At 31.8% G+C, this 15,572-nt stretch overlaps 1 protein-coding gene and 1 long non-coding RNA gene across 13 annotated transcripts; one reads left to right on the top strand and one right to left on the bottom strand.

Annotated features, from left to right (window-relative positions):
• Positions 1 to 6,646: 6,646 nt before the first annotated feature.
• On the bottom strand, positions 6,647 to 14,985 carry LOC111005897 (SEC-C motif-containing protein / OTU-like cysteine protease family protein). 12 transcript variants are annotated; one of them, XM_088125789.1, is made up of 14 exons: positions 14,690 to 14,981; positions 13,682 to 13,788; positions 13,292 to 13,367; positions 12,729 to 12,878; positions 12,191 to 12,252; positions 11,403 to 11,487; positions 11,138 to 11,284; positions 10,920 to 11,040; positions 10,266 to 10,390; positions 10,064 to 10,148; positions 9,272 to 9,414; positions 9,133 to 9,177; positions 8,107 to 8,456; positions 6,647 to 7,227 (listed from the first exon to the last, which is right to left on the bottom strand). In XM_088125789.1, exons 1-12 carry the CDS (start codon positions 14,735 to 14,737, stop codon positions 9,163 to 9,165), a joined length of 1,164 nt encoding a protein of 387 aa, XP_087981915.1. In that variant the 5' UTR covers positions 14,738 to 14,981; the 3' UTR covers positions 6,647 to 7,227; positions 8,107 to 8,456; positions 9,133 to 9,162. The 12 variants fall into 12 exon arrangements, with proteins under 12 accessions (XP_087981915.1, XP_087981918.1, XP_022133263.1 ...); XM_088125792.1 differs by lacking the exon at positions 6,647 to 7,227 and having other exon boundaries at positions 7,813 to 8,456; positions 10,064 to 10,145; positions 14,690 to 14,985; XM_022277571.2 differs by lacking the exon at positions 6,647 to 7,227 and having other exon boundaries at positions 7,813 to 8,315; positions 14,690 to 14,984.
• LOC148213374 (uncharacterized) lies at positions 9,213 to 11,145 on the top strand. The gene is made up of 2 exons (XR_015791747.1): positions 9,213 to 9,352; positions 10,894 to 11,145. It is a non-coding gene; the product is annotated as an uncharacterized LOC148213374 (long non-coding RNA).
• Positions 14,986 to 15,572: the final 587 nt, after the last annotated feature.

Below are 15,572 nucleotides of genomic sequence, written 5' to 3'. Positions count from 1 at the left end.
GGAAATGGGTGTTCCACTCTTTCCTTTTATGGCATTTCATGGCTGATGCCCTTTCGCTTCCCAACCAAATTCACTCTCATTTCCCTTTTCTTCTTTCCTCGCCCAGTCACTTTCTCTGACCTCTGTACCCTTAACCATCTTTCTTTTCTCTCTTTTCTCTTTTCACACTCTCATTCTTCTTCTACCCAACAAAACAATAGTCTTCATGACCCAATCACAGCTTAATTTCATGAAACAACTAAAAACAAATATTAAAATTTCCAAATTTTGTTCATTTAAGAAGAAAAAAAAGAAGAGTATGTTTGGAACATGAAAACCAAGTTAGAGAGTAAATTAATTATATTAAAGGATGATGATGATGATGATGTCCTTTCTCCTTTGCAAAAAATAAATAAATAAATAAAGAGAGTAAGGACCACAAAAATGGTAGTGTAGGGGTATGGGTATGGGTATGTAGGTGGGTTCTCCACCCACTTTGTGTAAAGGAATTGCTTCTCATAGATACCTATCTAATTTCTTTCATTCATTATGATAATATCCTTCTCTCATCTCTCAACCATGCATTATAACTATTTAAATTTATAACCACTTGTTGACCAAACTCACTACATTAATCAAATCTACCCCAAATTATGCAATTATATGTGTACATTATAAGCAAGCATATATCACCACTAACTCCAAAGAAGGAAACTTTTCATTCAATGTTTCACCTCCCACTTGGACCACATTTTATTACCTTTCTTCTATCGTTTTTTCTTATATATATATATATATATTAATTTTCAAACCCGTCCTTTTCTACCCTTCTGTAATTAAAGAAACGTCCCCCTTTGACAGTGATTTCTTTCTTTCTTTTTTCTTTTTTGGTTTTCTTTCCAATCATGTTTTATAAAATTGTAGCTTGAATCCTAAAGTTGTGCAATAATAAAACAATGGACTTTGCGAAATGGTTTTGGACATATTATAAATACTAAGGAAGGAAAAGATTTTAGAAATGAAATTTGGTAAAGTCAATGGGTGTCGTCTATTACATATGAATGGGAACCAGAAGAAAGAAGATGGTGAACAATTTTAACTCATCTATCTTTCCCATTATCATGTTTATATTGCCTGATATCGAAACTCACCCACAAGTCATTTTCAACTTCTGTATTCATTTATAACTTGGACTTTATTACGTATTCGTTGGAGTGTAAGCCAAATTTTGGGTCCTCTCGTTTTCTTTTTATCTTTTTAGTTCAAACGGCTAAAATGAAATACATTTAAAATTTTATAGCAATAATTTCATTTTAAAATTTATAGACTAAAATACTCCTTTTAAAAGTTGAACTACCAAAATACAAGTTAAATTAAATTAATTTATAATTATATATGAGTTGATTTAGGGAACCATTAGAAGTAAAAATAAGAAAATATGTTTCACTACTTTTAAAGATTATCCTATAAAAGAAAAGTTTTATGTATAAAGAGTTATTTACTATGTTTTCCAAAAAGTTGTCTTTTTTTTTTTTAATATGACTTCAGAGCAATCCATAACAACTTGCGTGGCAGTAATCTTTGACTTAAAAAAAACAAAAACTTAATTTTGATTTAGAAAAATTCAGTCCAGCGCTTTTTTTTTCTTTCTATTTTGAGAATAATCAAGTAATAACAACGCAAGTAACCAAATTAAAGTACTCGAGTAATAATTAAATTTTTTTTAATTGAAAAAAATATTTTGAAGTATGTTTAATTATAATAGCTATTTTCCTCTTGTAAGGAGCACTTTTTTTTTTGTTGCTATTTTCCTTTTTTTAGAATGCACAATTTTCGCTTCTTCATAAATGTTTTTTCCTCGATTTTAATTTAAAGTTATCCAACGTCAAGCCCTAAAGAAGATATTTCTCTTCTTCCTATTGGGCATGAGACATGTCGTATTTCATTGATGTTTTATATATATAACTAGATCTGTTTTATATATATAACTAGATCGAGATGACTGCAAGAAGATGGATAGAAAATGACATTTATTAGATGGAAAGTGTTATGAATACTATGAATAGAAATTTAAAACAATGTTATTAATATTCTTCTTTAACTGATGAAGTAAGTAATCTTTTAAGTAAATACTAATTTAAATTTAATAAATTGATGACATGCAACAACAAAAAAATAATAATAATAATTTGAAATAAAATTCTTAATTAAACAAACATACTCACAAAACTATGCATTAACTCAAATGATATATTTAGTCTTGTTTTTACAAAAAAAAAAAAAAAAAAAAAAAAAATCACTGAATCAATATGATGTATCTGTTTGAACTCTAATGAACAAATAATGTTTAAACTTAAGGTGATGGATTTCTTTTCTTTGAGAGAGAATCTTATCCTTACAAAGATATTATTCTGAGTTATAAATTCACCAGTTGGCACAACAATTTCATGAAAAGTTGCTATCTCTTTTTATCTATATTGGCATAAAAATTTTAATAGATAGATGTAGTTTATTAAATGAGCAAGGTTTCCCTCTGTGGAACTGCATGTGTAAAAATTGAATATGACCAGTAAAAATTGAAGAAAAAATAAATGTGTAGTGGAGTATATAATGACATATAGAAGGGTGTATGCACATGGAAATATTATTGCTGAGGTGAATCCTCATTCCATTATGCACAAAACACAATCCCTTCATTTTATTTCCATTATATTTCAGTTTCCCAACTGAAAGACTTTCCTGTTTTGGAAATTTGGCAGAGAGGGTTTGTTGGAGACTTTAAATTAGCACACCTCTAGACCAACCAATTGCTTCCTCCTTTAATTGCATCCTTTAATGTCCATAAACTAATTTTATGGTAACCCAATTCTCACACTTTATGTTAATTAATTAGGTTAGGCTAGGTTAGAGTAGGCCCATTTTTCCCAATTCAACCCTTTAATTTTTTCAGTTTTGCTTTCTTGTTTAGCTGTTGCCTCCACCTCTGGGACCATAAATTTTCATTAATTATTGCTCTCTTAAATTTATTGGCTCCTGTTATGAAAATTAAGCAATTGAATTATACACGCATTGCATTGCAGAAGATTTGAATTATTTGAGATATATTTACAATATATATATATATGTGTGTGTATATAGATGGCAGATTTTTTTTAGTATAGTTTATTTTGTTTGGGTGAAAGTAAAGTTGGTGTCATATAAGGAGTGCAGGAAGTGAGATAGTACATCTGTTGCATTGGATTAAAGCTGTTTATTGTTTACCTCAAATGAGGAAACTGGCTAGATTTCATTGTGCATTCAAGTCATAAAATATGAATAGACCTTTTTCCTTTGTCTAAATATAAACTTCTGCACCTATTGCTTTCCTTTATGATTTTTGGGCAACTAAACAGTGAGATTCCATTTCACAAACCTTTATTATTATTTTTATAAAATGTCATCTCTCTTTACTAACACTTTTCTTCGTTATGTAATATTATTTTGTAGGCATTTTTTTTTACGACTGTAGACTAGCAAAATTTTAAAAACTAAAAAAGATTGGGCTTGTTTCGAAACTGTTTTCAATTTTTTTAAAATGAAAGTTTAATGAAAATAGGTTTAGATATCCACCTTTCTTAAAGTTTTTCTTTTTCCTTGTTTGTTCTCGGTGTGTTTTCATAGATTGCCTCGTTTTTTTTAATAAATGAAGTAATTCTCTCTCTAAAATACTATTTTGGTCCATGTAATTTTAATCTCAGTTCATTTTGGTCTATGTATTTTAAAATGTTCATTTTAGTCATTATATTATTAAAATGATCATGTTGGTCCCTTTATTGTGCTCATTTATTCTATCACAATTTCAAGGTGAACTACACTCAATATATTTTTGAAATTTAACTATCATTGTATTAAAATATTTACATTGTATGTATAATTTGCGTTAAAATTTTGTTGGTAAGGACCAAAATGGTCAATTTTTAAAAGTAAGTGAACTAAAATGAATATTTTGAAACTATATATTAAAATGAACTAAAAATTAAAATATAGAGACTAAAATGAACACATTTTGAAAGTAAAGGGATTAAAATGAACCAAAATTGAAATCAGAAGTTCCAAAATAATATGTTAACCTAATGTTTATAATCTTAATCTCAAGAGTAAAAAATTGTTCCTGAGCGAGCCAAGTAATTTCTAAAAAATTAGTTCTGGTTTTTAAAGTCTCGTCAATATTTCGATAGTAATTTTAAGATGTTATAGGTGGAGAACTTCGACTTGTGTGTGACTTTTTTTTGAAGAAAAAATTATATTACTCTATTATTTTGTGCTTTTAATATCTCAAAACTTAATTTTAGTTATTACACAAATTAATATGAGAAAATTGGAATAAAAAGTCAAATTTTTTACTTTTCTTTTAATTATTACACGAATTACCAATTCTTAGAGTGTTACACACTTCTAATTTGATTGGCATATTTTTTTTACAACATATGGTGAGAGGATTCGAACTCATATTAATTTTTTATTATTCAAAGTAGAAACCAAATTATTAGCGGACAACCATACATTATTACTTTTGTATAATGATAACTTTAATTTTTTCTTTAATACATGATAATTTTAATTCCATAAAATCGGTTCTTATAGAACTTCTGTTTATTTATTTATTTATTTTTCCAATAATAGAAAGTGTTCAATTTGAAGTGCTGGTTTTCTCCTTCTGGGGGCCGCCCAAGATATGGAAAGCCCATATGGTTACTTCTTGACATCAAAATTATGGGCATTTAGAAATTTAAGCAATGATTTCTATTTAACAAATAATATATAATATATATATATATATATATAACTCAATTTAAGAAAATATTAACAAAATAGGAGTCAAAAGATCAAAATATTTACAAAATTTTTCTTATATTTAAATTGTTTTTCATTTTTTAATTTATATAATAGATCAATAGACACGAAAATTTTATTTTATTTAAAAATAAATAATAGTTGATTGATTCTGATAGGAAAGTAAAAAGAAAATGTGGAAAGTAACAACTCAAAAAGACTATATTTGTAAAATTTTATTGTAGATAGATTATTTATGATAATTTCTAAAATTAAGAAAAAATAATTATAAAAATAGTCGATAGTATATTTAAATTTTAGTTATGTTTGGTAAAATTTGATTAATTAACTATAAATCAAGGAACAAATCATGACTATCCCAACCAAAACGAGCATAGCTCAGCGGCATATACCTCCAACCAAGAGCTTGTGAGTTCGAATCTTCTCCTTAACATGTTGTACTAAAAAAAAAAATCATAACTATCCCAACTTGATCATAGCATAACTAATTAATGCATGTATTTTCTATCAAAAAATCGTAGGTTTGAATCTCCACCTCTATAGATATTGCAATAAAAAAAAACCGACAAATCGTGACTTGTAATTAGTCTATTCTATATGTCACGTCAGAAGGTAAGTAAGTGTACGAGTGATTAGATAGTTTTTCTATATGTAAAAAAAAATCAATTTTGTATTTAGTTTATCATTTAAGAAAAAAAAAAGTACTTCCAAAATCTTTAGCAATGTTTTTAAAACATTTTAAAAAACTATTTATTTTGAAAAAAAAAAAAAGAAGACAGAGTCTAGTAATCTGAAAAGATATTTAAAAGTGCTGGCAAAGGAAGCATTATTTTAAGGATAAAATACCACAAAAAGTTGTCATGAAATCAAACTCACAATAACAGTCAAGATTTTGTCCAAGTAATCTGGTAAAAACTAGAATGATTTTTTGCCCAAAACTAATGACTTTGAAGGCACAAAACAACAAAATTAGAGACAAAATTGTTTGTTTTTAAAAATTGGTCTTTAATCAAATTAACAAAAGCAAGTTTTAGAAATGAAGGCAGTAAGAGTGAGAGGGTGCATTACGAGTCTGTAATTTTGGGAAGAAATGCGTTTTGTTTGATACCCATAGCTTTCCATTTCAGTTTTTGGACAATTCCCCACACTCATGTTTGGTCTAATCCAATTTGATTCCTTTCTTTTCCTTTTAAGTAGGAAGCTTCCCCAATTTCATCCTTTTCAATTTTGGAAAAAGTTGGAAAATTCATCACATTCATATCATTCACAAAAGACAAGTTTAAAATAACATCACAAAAAGGAAGTTTATTTAATTATTCGATTCTCCAATACTTTCGACATCAAAAATAATGAATCATAAAAATAGAATGTTTTTTACGTCTTATTTTCTCATTTATCCTAACTTAACCTTATGGGGTATGTTTTCTTTGCTCAACCTTCTCTTTTTAGGAATTACAAAGAAATCATGTGACTTTTGAGACACCTATTTAAAATAGAATTAGGGTTAATAATAAACGAGAGATTTTAAAAAAAGAATCTCTCTAAAACTTCCTCCACAAGTCTAAGTTATATCTATATATTTTTATTATTTTATTATTCATTTAGAAGTAAAAACATTAGATGAATAATAAAATTGGTTGTTCAAACTTATAAAGACTAAAAAATTAATTTCATTTTTACATGAAAATATATATTAGTTAATATATTGAAGAGACATGTTCAATGTGACAAGTCAAAATCGTCTTTTAACAAACAAGTTCACATCTAGACAAAAACTCAACATGTTACTCAAAATTTTACAAGGTATACCAAAAAAAAAAAAAAAACATATACATACTTAATGATGTAGCTTTTTATTCCTTCAACATCCCATTAATTTATTGAATATAACATAAACCAACCAATACAAAATGAGGATATAGAGGGGTAAGTAGTAGGATTTATTAAATTGTCCTCGAGTAGCATAGTTAGTAGTACGACTATACAAGCCCCTATAAATGAAAGGCGTCCTTGAAGAGGAGGACGATTTACCATGTGCCCTGCACGACACATAGAGTGTTGTCAATTAAAATACAGACATCATTTTCTTGTCTAACTTAGCAACATTAATGAGGTTCTTTTCGAAGGACATGTGACGTATGTTGTTTAGAACAACTTTATTGTAGGTGGAGCAAATGGTAGCTAGATCAACATGGTTGATTTTAAGGTCCCTCCCCATTGCCTACCAAAAGCTTCTCAACCTGACCTGTAGGCTGTATATTCATCGAACATGTCGAGATCTCAGAGCTCGCCGATGACATTGGTTGACTCACAACTATGACTGAGTATTATTTGTTGTGAAGGGGAATAACATATTGTAACTGTTTGGCACTGTGTTCTCCACCCCTACATTGTAGTTTCTGTCCACGGTTTCCACTGCAAAAGTTTTCTACCAGTTCGATTAATGTGCTTGCAAATTTGACCGTACATCAAAAGAATTGTTGAGAGAATGATAGTCAATATGATTTTGATTAAGTAATGCATATACACTTCATATAAGGGAGCACTTGTCTAACTGATATGTCTACAGCAACAAGGAGTAAAAACAAGATGTAGAAATGAAGTCTTCCTAAAATGGCAAGATTATCCATTACATTCTACAGACTTTGGAAATGAGATCTTCAACTCAACCCTTCTTGTTCAAGCTTGTGGATGGGAGCCGAAAGATTTCTTGGATATGTTTGGATTTCAGGGAGTTTTTTACAGTTTATCACTGAACTTGTCCTTCAATAATTGATAGTAGTAAACAACTTAACTGGAGTTGGTTTTGTCTAACCCATGTTTAATATTTTCGAGTCTACGGCCTTGCCAAGTTGAACTGACTCGACCATTCCACACATGGTAGTTTGTGGTAAATGTGTATACACTCTCTAGGAGACTCGATAACTGAGAGATGTCTTTATACATCAAGGAAAGAAAACCATACCAAGGTCTGCGAATCTTAGCTCAATACAATCCAACTGAATAAAAGATTAACGGATCACTTAGAAAGATCAAATGGCAAACAATTACACTAATAATACAGGCCACGCACGTCATAAAGAACAGACTCTGAAATGCTAATATCTTTGCATTTTCTCAGAGCGGCCACTTCCCTGAATCTTCTACAACAAAACTTATGGTCATATTTTGTGTGTAGACAGTAGGTGCGTAATTTCCCTTGTTCTATTTTACACTACCATTAGCTAAAGAACGTTGATAAATAGAAAAATTGACAAATTAACCATAATATAACCCTAAATATAGTGCGCTTACTCTTGTAATATGATTGGCAGCACAAGTTCATCTATGCGAGCTACTGCTTCTAAATCTATACTCGCACTTCAAGTTCAGTGGGCTTCTGCAAAAATCCGGCCTTGCATAGATGTAGAGGGGAAAACCATCACTCTTCAGTTTCCCCACAACCACCGGTATATTGTATGGGGAAAATCCCACCACCAAGCAATCATGGATCACATCATCATCTATCCGGAATTTGAAGACATCAGTACAATATAAATTACGGTTATTGTAAGAGCAACTCTTTGAAACATAATGAGGAAGCCCTGCGCAGAAAATTGGGTCATCCGCATGTGGATATTCACAATGCCCAAGAACTCCTATCCCTTCAGAGCCACAGGAAAGTGAAATAAAGTACATGTAAGAAACAACAGAATTATAATTCACGTTACTATATAAAAACATCTCTATATTGAATGGTTTTAACCATTCATTTTAATTTTTGTTAGTTCCACAATCCTTGAGGTTTGATCAAGAGAAAAATGGTTTGAAAAGCTTTGAACTTGTGGATGAACTGCATTTTATGCTTTGTTGTAGGAGAGAAATAGCCAACCTTTAACATCAGTGGTTAAGTCATTTCTGCTCCCTCTTAGTATTTGTAATGTGATATTTTTAAAAAAGAAAACAAAAGTGAAATATGAAAATCTTTTGAGAATTTGATGATCTTGAGTCCGCTTGAACTGACTCAAGTTGTTTGCTTGTTTAAGAAGCACAAACATCAAATCCATTAACGTTGTCCTCCACTAGTTTGAAAAAGCAGGTTAGTAACAAACACAATATTCTGACTGTTCTTTCTCGTGATACTATTTTTTCTCCTCCCCCCTTAAGGGTCTTCAATAGTACCCTCCTTTTTCCAAATATAGCCATATCCTCTATCGAAAGCAACAATGGTGATAATAAACAAAGGGAAAATAATTCCTCCTAACATTCACAATTGTTGATAAATATCACATAATAACAAAACCCCATAAAAAGAAACTTTGAAAACGAGGTAGCACTAACCTGCGATTCCAAACTCTCTTTAATCTGCAGCTAAAATGTCTCCTGCTGAAATAAAAATGGAGTGATGTTATCATGACAATGTTAGTGAGAAACAAATGAGACGGAACATTAATCAATTAGACGGCTTTCAGTTTCATACGGCCAGATGAAGATCAAATACAAAGTGCTCCCAAGTCATGTGGCAATCCATCAGATCCAGAGGACACTTCAACTTTAGCAGGTCCACCCTTCTTGCCCATCTTCCTTTCCTTCCTAGATTTCTTAGAGTCAATAGTCTTGTTCCTGTTATTGGAGCAGCTTCATATTAGGCATTCTCTTTCAGCTCAAATTGGAGCAAAGTAATAATTATGATAAGCCTCTATGAAAATTCTAGGTCATCTTCAATCTTATTAACTGCCTTCCAATTAATATCTCATTTGAACTCTCTCTTCCTTTACTTCAAATGGAATTTCTCTCAACCAAGTTTTGGATAGCATGTTTCTTTTGATCAATTATGGGATAAAAAATTAAATAAACTGATAGGCCTCAGATGGCCTACCTGCACAATATTCAATTAATCACCCCAAACAGAACACAAAAATAACAAAGGAAACCTCTTTGAGAGGCTGAGCACTCTCCTTCCTTAAAAGATAAACCCCCTAAGGCCCAAATACAAAATACTGAATCCTGCAAATGGGTTCCTCTCCCTTAGAAATACCCCTCCTTCACGACCTATTCTCATGACCACCTATGACAAACTTTGGGCCCCACTCTTTGAAAAAAGCTAACCCACCCTCCTCCTCGTCATTCTCCTTTTTGTTTTTCTTTCTCCAGGTACAAACAAACTGTATGGCAGATGGCTCCATGTCCCCATCATAAACTTGCACTGAAGTCTTACAAAAACATTTAAAAAAATAAAAAAAGGGTCAAGAACCATACACTATATACTTGCCAGATGAACTCGCAGCAACTGATCCGCAGCAAGCTTTATATTTCTTTTTTGAACCACATGGGCAGACTTTATTCCTTGGGATCTTCTGATAATGGAAGAGAAGAAATATAAGCAATTACAACCACTGTACTCAGAGCTAGATGGTGGGAGGAGATCATATTTAGCAAAGCAAAAATAGTTGCATTATGATCTAAAAGAAGACCTTGTCATCTGATTGAGAACTGCTACAATTAGAATGTTTAGTGCTGTTGCTACACGAATCAATTTTATTGTGATTCTCTTCTGTTTGTTCTTCCAATTGCTCATCGTTCCTTTTTTCATCAACACCTGAAAATTTGCAAAAATCTTGGTAAATATTGAAGAAACATAACCGAATGCAATGATAACAAGAACATTGAGCAAAAGATTCCTCTCCTAAAACACAGTTCTTCTTCTGGCCATTTCTTCGGGGGAGTGATTGGAAGGTGAAAGGACAAGTAAGTTGTAAATTTTATCCACCCTTCAAATATGTGATATACAAAGATCAACTACAGCATCTATTAGAAATAACAAGTTGAAGTTTTCTGAAACGGTAGACCAAACAGATAACCAATTTAACCAGTTATCAAGGAAGCCTTATTGCTATCTGCATTCCAAGTTTTTGGTCACAAATTCCATGTTCTTGGAGTGTAGATAACCACAGTTCTTCCAAAGTGCAGCTCAGGAAAAAAAAAAAAACTCTCAGTTTCACTTTTTGTGGAGCATTAGTGCACAAGTGATTTGTAACATTTCAAAAAATAAACTTTAATCTTCTAACTGCTATCTGCTATGTTATAAATTTGTCTTGATAGGAGGAAAATTGATGATCCGACATTACCGAATGAGGAATCCATATGGCGCATAGATGATTCAGTTGGCTCTTCGTTTTCTTCTGCCGCTTGTTCTGCTATGAGAAACTCTATTGCAGCATCAACATCACCACTGACTTGTACCAAAACCTGCCACCATATGAAAAGAACAACTCCTAACTAAATACATTGTAAGAAGATTAGTTAGATGGACATGGGAAACAAACAATTAATATTACATAATCACCTTTTCAACTTTTCTAGAATTTTCACAACCACTACCTGCCATAACTACTTTGACAATTCCAGGACTTATAGCACTTTCGCCTCTCTTTTGAAAATTAGAGGCGAGAACTTTTGCTTGAAGTGAATTTGCTGAAGGAACAGCATCACCCTTAGAAAAACAAGTAATTTGGGTATTACTACCATAATGTTTTGAATCCTTCAGTTAAAATAAGCACAACTTTCATAAGAAATATAAATTCAGCGGAGAAAAGAAAACAGAAACTGACTTTGATTATGATTGGCCTGGCTGGACCAGCACACGTGTCTTCCTTCAACCGCACACTATTGTAATGTTCCTCATCGTGATAAGACCTTGAGACAATTTAAGTCAACAAATAGGTCATGCACGCCAAATCATGTTAAAATATTGGCAGATTTTAGAACACAAACAACCAGATAAACTGCTACATGAAGGTAATATTGACGGCTCCCTTCATACTATGATAATACATATAACATTAGTGATAAATGAAACCAACATGATCATAAAAAGATGATTTTAGATTGATATTTTTAGATACTAGCCTTAACATAGGTGTTCTTAGCTTGGATATGCTGGGATGATAAAAGAAACTTGAACCTTATAAACTCCTATTTTAAAACTTTCTTCAGTCATGCTCATTCCTCTATAGTATTGGTAGATAATTGTTTAACTTTCTCTTTCTTACTTATTCTAATATCTAAAAAAAATTCTTGTCTCGTTCGTATTTCCATCGCATGTCAATTGTCACCAATATGATAGGTCCAAAGAGTTTAGTTTACTAATAATAACTTAGTGGTCCATAAACTGCTCAACAATTACTTCAAGGCAAATAATGTTTTCAAACACCATATATTTTAAGCTTACAATTAAGAAGCTATCGGCATCTATTTGAAGGACATCATACCATTCACATAAATACAGCACCTAACACATAACACCTAGTAGCTTCATATTCAAATTTCCTTAAACCTATCAATCACTTTATGGAAATTTACAAGTGCAAATTTACTATACAAACCATCCAACACTTACAAGTGGACCATACGAGCTTCTCGATCGTCAAAATTTCGTATGTACCAACGTGGTGATGACATCTATACATTTACAAGCAATCAGTAAACAGTGGTTCTGGAGAACATATAATATGTGATTTCTATGTACAAATTAGTGACAAATCTAGAATTTAAGTTGAGGAACAGATCTGCATGGTAATTAACTTCAATTTATACAAACACAAATACACACATATTGAATGAAGAAACCTGACTTTCAGGAATTTTCAGTTGATCTCATTTTTATCCTAATTTTAGATAGCATCATATATATAAATACAAAATATAAAATCCAACCGTATCTTTATGAGTTTTGGGATAGATACGTAACTATATGTTTCATAGTAGTTACAGCATGATGAAATCCCTTTTGTTTTGCACTTTAACAAAGTTAGCACCTACGTTGGTCAGACTTGCTCAAAGGGTGGAACGTGGCATTAATTTCTTCAATTTGGAAGATGATGTGGACAGTACAGGTATGGAAAATACGGAAGAAAAGGTTTCGAGAAAGTTCTCACCCGGTGAATGCATATATTACTATGAGTAACAAGAGAAGCAGCCTGCAATTCGAGATGTCCAGCCCAGGTACCATCCTTTTCCATGGAGTCACAATATTCATCAAATGGGACATCATCCTCAATGAATGGCTCAAACATTTCACGGTTCTTCTGTTAATGACATTTTACAATTCATAGTACTATAAGATACGAAGGAACATGGGAGTGAGATAGAAAACAAATACAACAAAGCATATTAAAATGCACAAATGCAGGTGACATGAGCCAAATTTCAGCATAAACGGACAAAAATATTAAACTACTGCAGACAGAGAATTAATCCACGGCCCCTTTCCAAGGGATCACAACAAAATCACAATAAGAAAAACTTCACACTTTTTATAATCTAAGCAGATATTTTAATGAGCAGTGCATGATGAACACTAACACATCATAGTTACAATGAGAGATTCAAGAATCATGTCTGCTAGGAATAGTTTATAGCCATTACAAGTAAGCAAGGTTAAGTACAACGACTGCTACAAAATTCAGAGTTCATATGAAAGTTAGTTCCTGATATGTACCAAAATATACTGCACAACCATCTTCCGATACTTTTCATGTTCCTCTTGATCACCATCTAACTGATCTGCAAGGCCCCTGCAACTTACTGAGATTATACAAGAGTAGCTTCAAATAAAACAAAAGCCAAATAGAATATCTAGAAAAGATGAGCATTATACAAGTCAATTGATAAGCATGCAAACCATACGCAACAAAAATGAACGAAAATATCAAAAGTTAACAGTTATGTGCATTATGTAGTATATATATTCATTGATTGAAGGAAGAGGTAGAAATGAAACGACCAAGGAAACAAGATATCTCCCCAGATAAACCTTTCCTTCGTATATTAAAGTAGTAATCTATGATTCTCAACAAGTTTAAGATGCATTCATCTAATAATTCCTGACCTGAAAAAGCAATTACCATCTGCAGTCACTTGAACAATTTGGAGGCCCAATAAGTCAAGCTGAGCACGAAACTGAGAAATATCAGCTGCCTTTCCAGGCTTTTTGTTCTGCCAATCAAAAACGTTTTCATGAAACCACTAATATTAGAGGAAATAATGACCATCTAACTTAACAACTACGCATTTATTGGTTGAGAATCTGAGACTAATGTATAAAGTGAACATATTGGTCACCATTTTGGTACTCTGAAGCTTAGTTATTACGTATTACATCAAGAATTGGATCTTTCCAGAGAAATGGAATATGGCTCATCTTCAGCCATGAACTCCTCACAAAGGAATATTTTCCTGGAGGCCAGAACAAACCCAATACTAAAATGCAACAATCTGACCAAAATTAACAATTAAATTACCACTAAACTATATACTCTTAGGACTCCATTCACATGCTTGCTCGAATATTAATTGACTACACACACCTTGACTCATCCCACGAAAAAACTACTTGACCGTGTAACATTTGGTTCTCAGAAAACTCGTAGTATTTATATCTAGATAGATAGGCCAATTTGTGGTTGAATCCATTCTCCCAAATCTGCTTTTACATTTTTTTCACATACCCAATGTTACTATACTATATGTGCCGGTTGGATTCGTGACCACCTATCTGATACTGAATTAACTTACCACTAAACCAAAAGATTGGTTATAGTTTATATAATAATACATATTCTTAACCATCACTAATCTAGAACAAGAAGAAAGTAACCATAGAACTCTTATGTCGCATATTATGATCAAGATGGTTCAGAAAAACTGGGGTACCATAGTAAAGTTCGGGTGAGGCAGCATAAGCACATAATTCGGCGCTAATTAACGAATTTGTCTTAGCTTGGAAGCATTACAGATAGAATTGAGGTAAGAGGTTAAACAAGAAAATCAGGATTCTTGCTCTTCAGCGTGAAAGAAGGCGTATAGTTGAGAAATGAGAGAAAGATGAAGGGATTACTTGGGGTTGTCGCTTAGAGTTGGACTTTTGGTGCTTGGTTTTAACCATTCCCACCAAATCCTAAACGACGTTTTCCGCGGCTCGATGACTCGCAGGAATCGTGTTTGTAGTGTTCTTGTGTTTGGTTGCAAACCTGCAACAGACTTGGCTTTTTCCAATTCCTATAATTAATCGTTGGTTACTGACCAGGCGCCGCGCCGCTCCGCTGTTCAAACGGAAATCGTCCGATCCCTCCCCTATCTACCTTCTCTACAATATCATATTATCGTATGATTTCATTTGGGGACATTTCCCAAAAATACATACCTTTAAAAATCAGTGGCGGTTTGAATTCTTCTCTCTTATTTTCTGTTCAAATTCAAATTTGGTTTATATCAACTTGGTTCATTTTAAAATTTTTTATTTTATTTCCATCGTCCTAACTAAATCTTATTATTTATCTGTCCGGTGAAAATTTCAAACTCACAACCTCAACCGCCAAATCATAGAGATGTACCAATTATCTAAACTGCAACTCAATTTTAATTTAATTTTAGATGGTTTGAAAAGGTTTCCTTTAAATCCTATCATTTAATTAGATCTCACAAAATCTCCTTCTTATTGTCATCTACCCTTTCAGTATGTGATGGTTAACCAATACATAGGTATAAATTTTGAAACTTTAAAAATTATAGATACCGAATTAGAACTAATCTCAAATCATAAGGATTAAATTTAAAATTTTTTAATACCATAAAAACTAAATCTAAACTATTTGTACTAAAAAAACCTGCCAAAAAAAAGGTTAATAATAATAAATAAAACTTTGAACTTTGCTTCTTTTTTTAAAAATATTTATATTATTTCAAAAGTTTCACTTCTATTCTTAACTTTTAATAAAATA

Source organism: Momordica charantia, assembly GCF_013281855.1.
Source record: "Momordica charantia cultivar OHB3-1 chromosome 1 unlocalized genomic scaffold, Mcharantia_2.0 BLBB01000001.1, whole genome shotgun sequence".
In the NCBI taxonomy this organism is placed as follows: domain Eukaryota; kingdom Viridiplantae; phylum Streptophyta; class Magnoliopsida; order Cucurbitales; family Cucurbitaceae; genus Momordica; species Momordica charantia.
The sequence above is the reverse complement of the archived record's forward strand: the minus strand, read 5'-3'. Positions and strand labels throughout refer to the sequence as shown.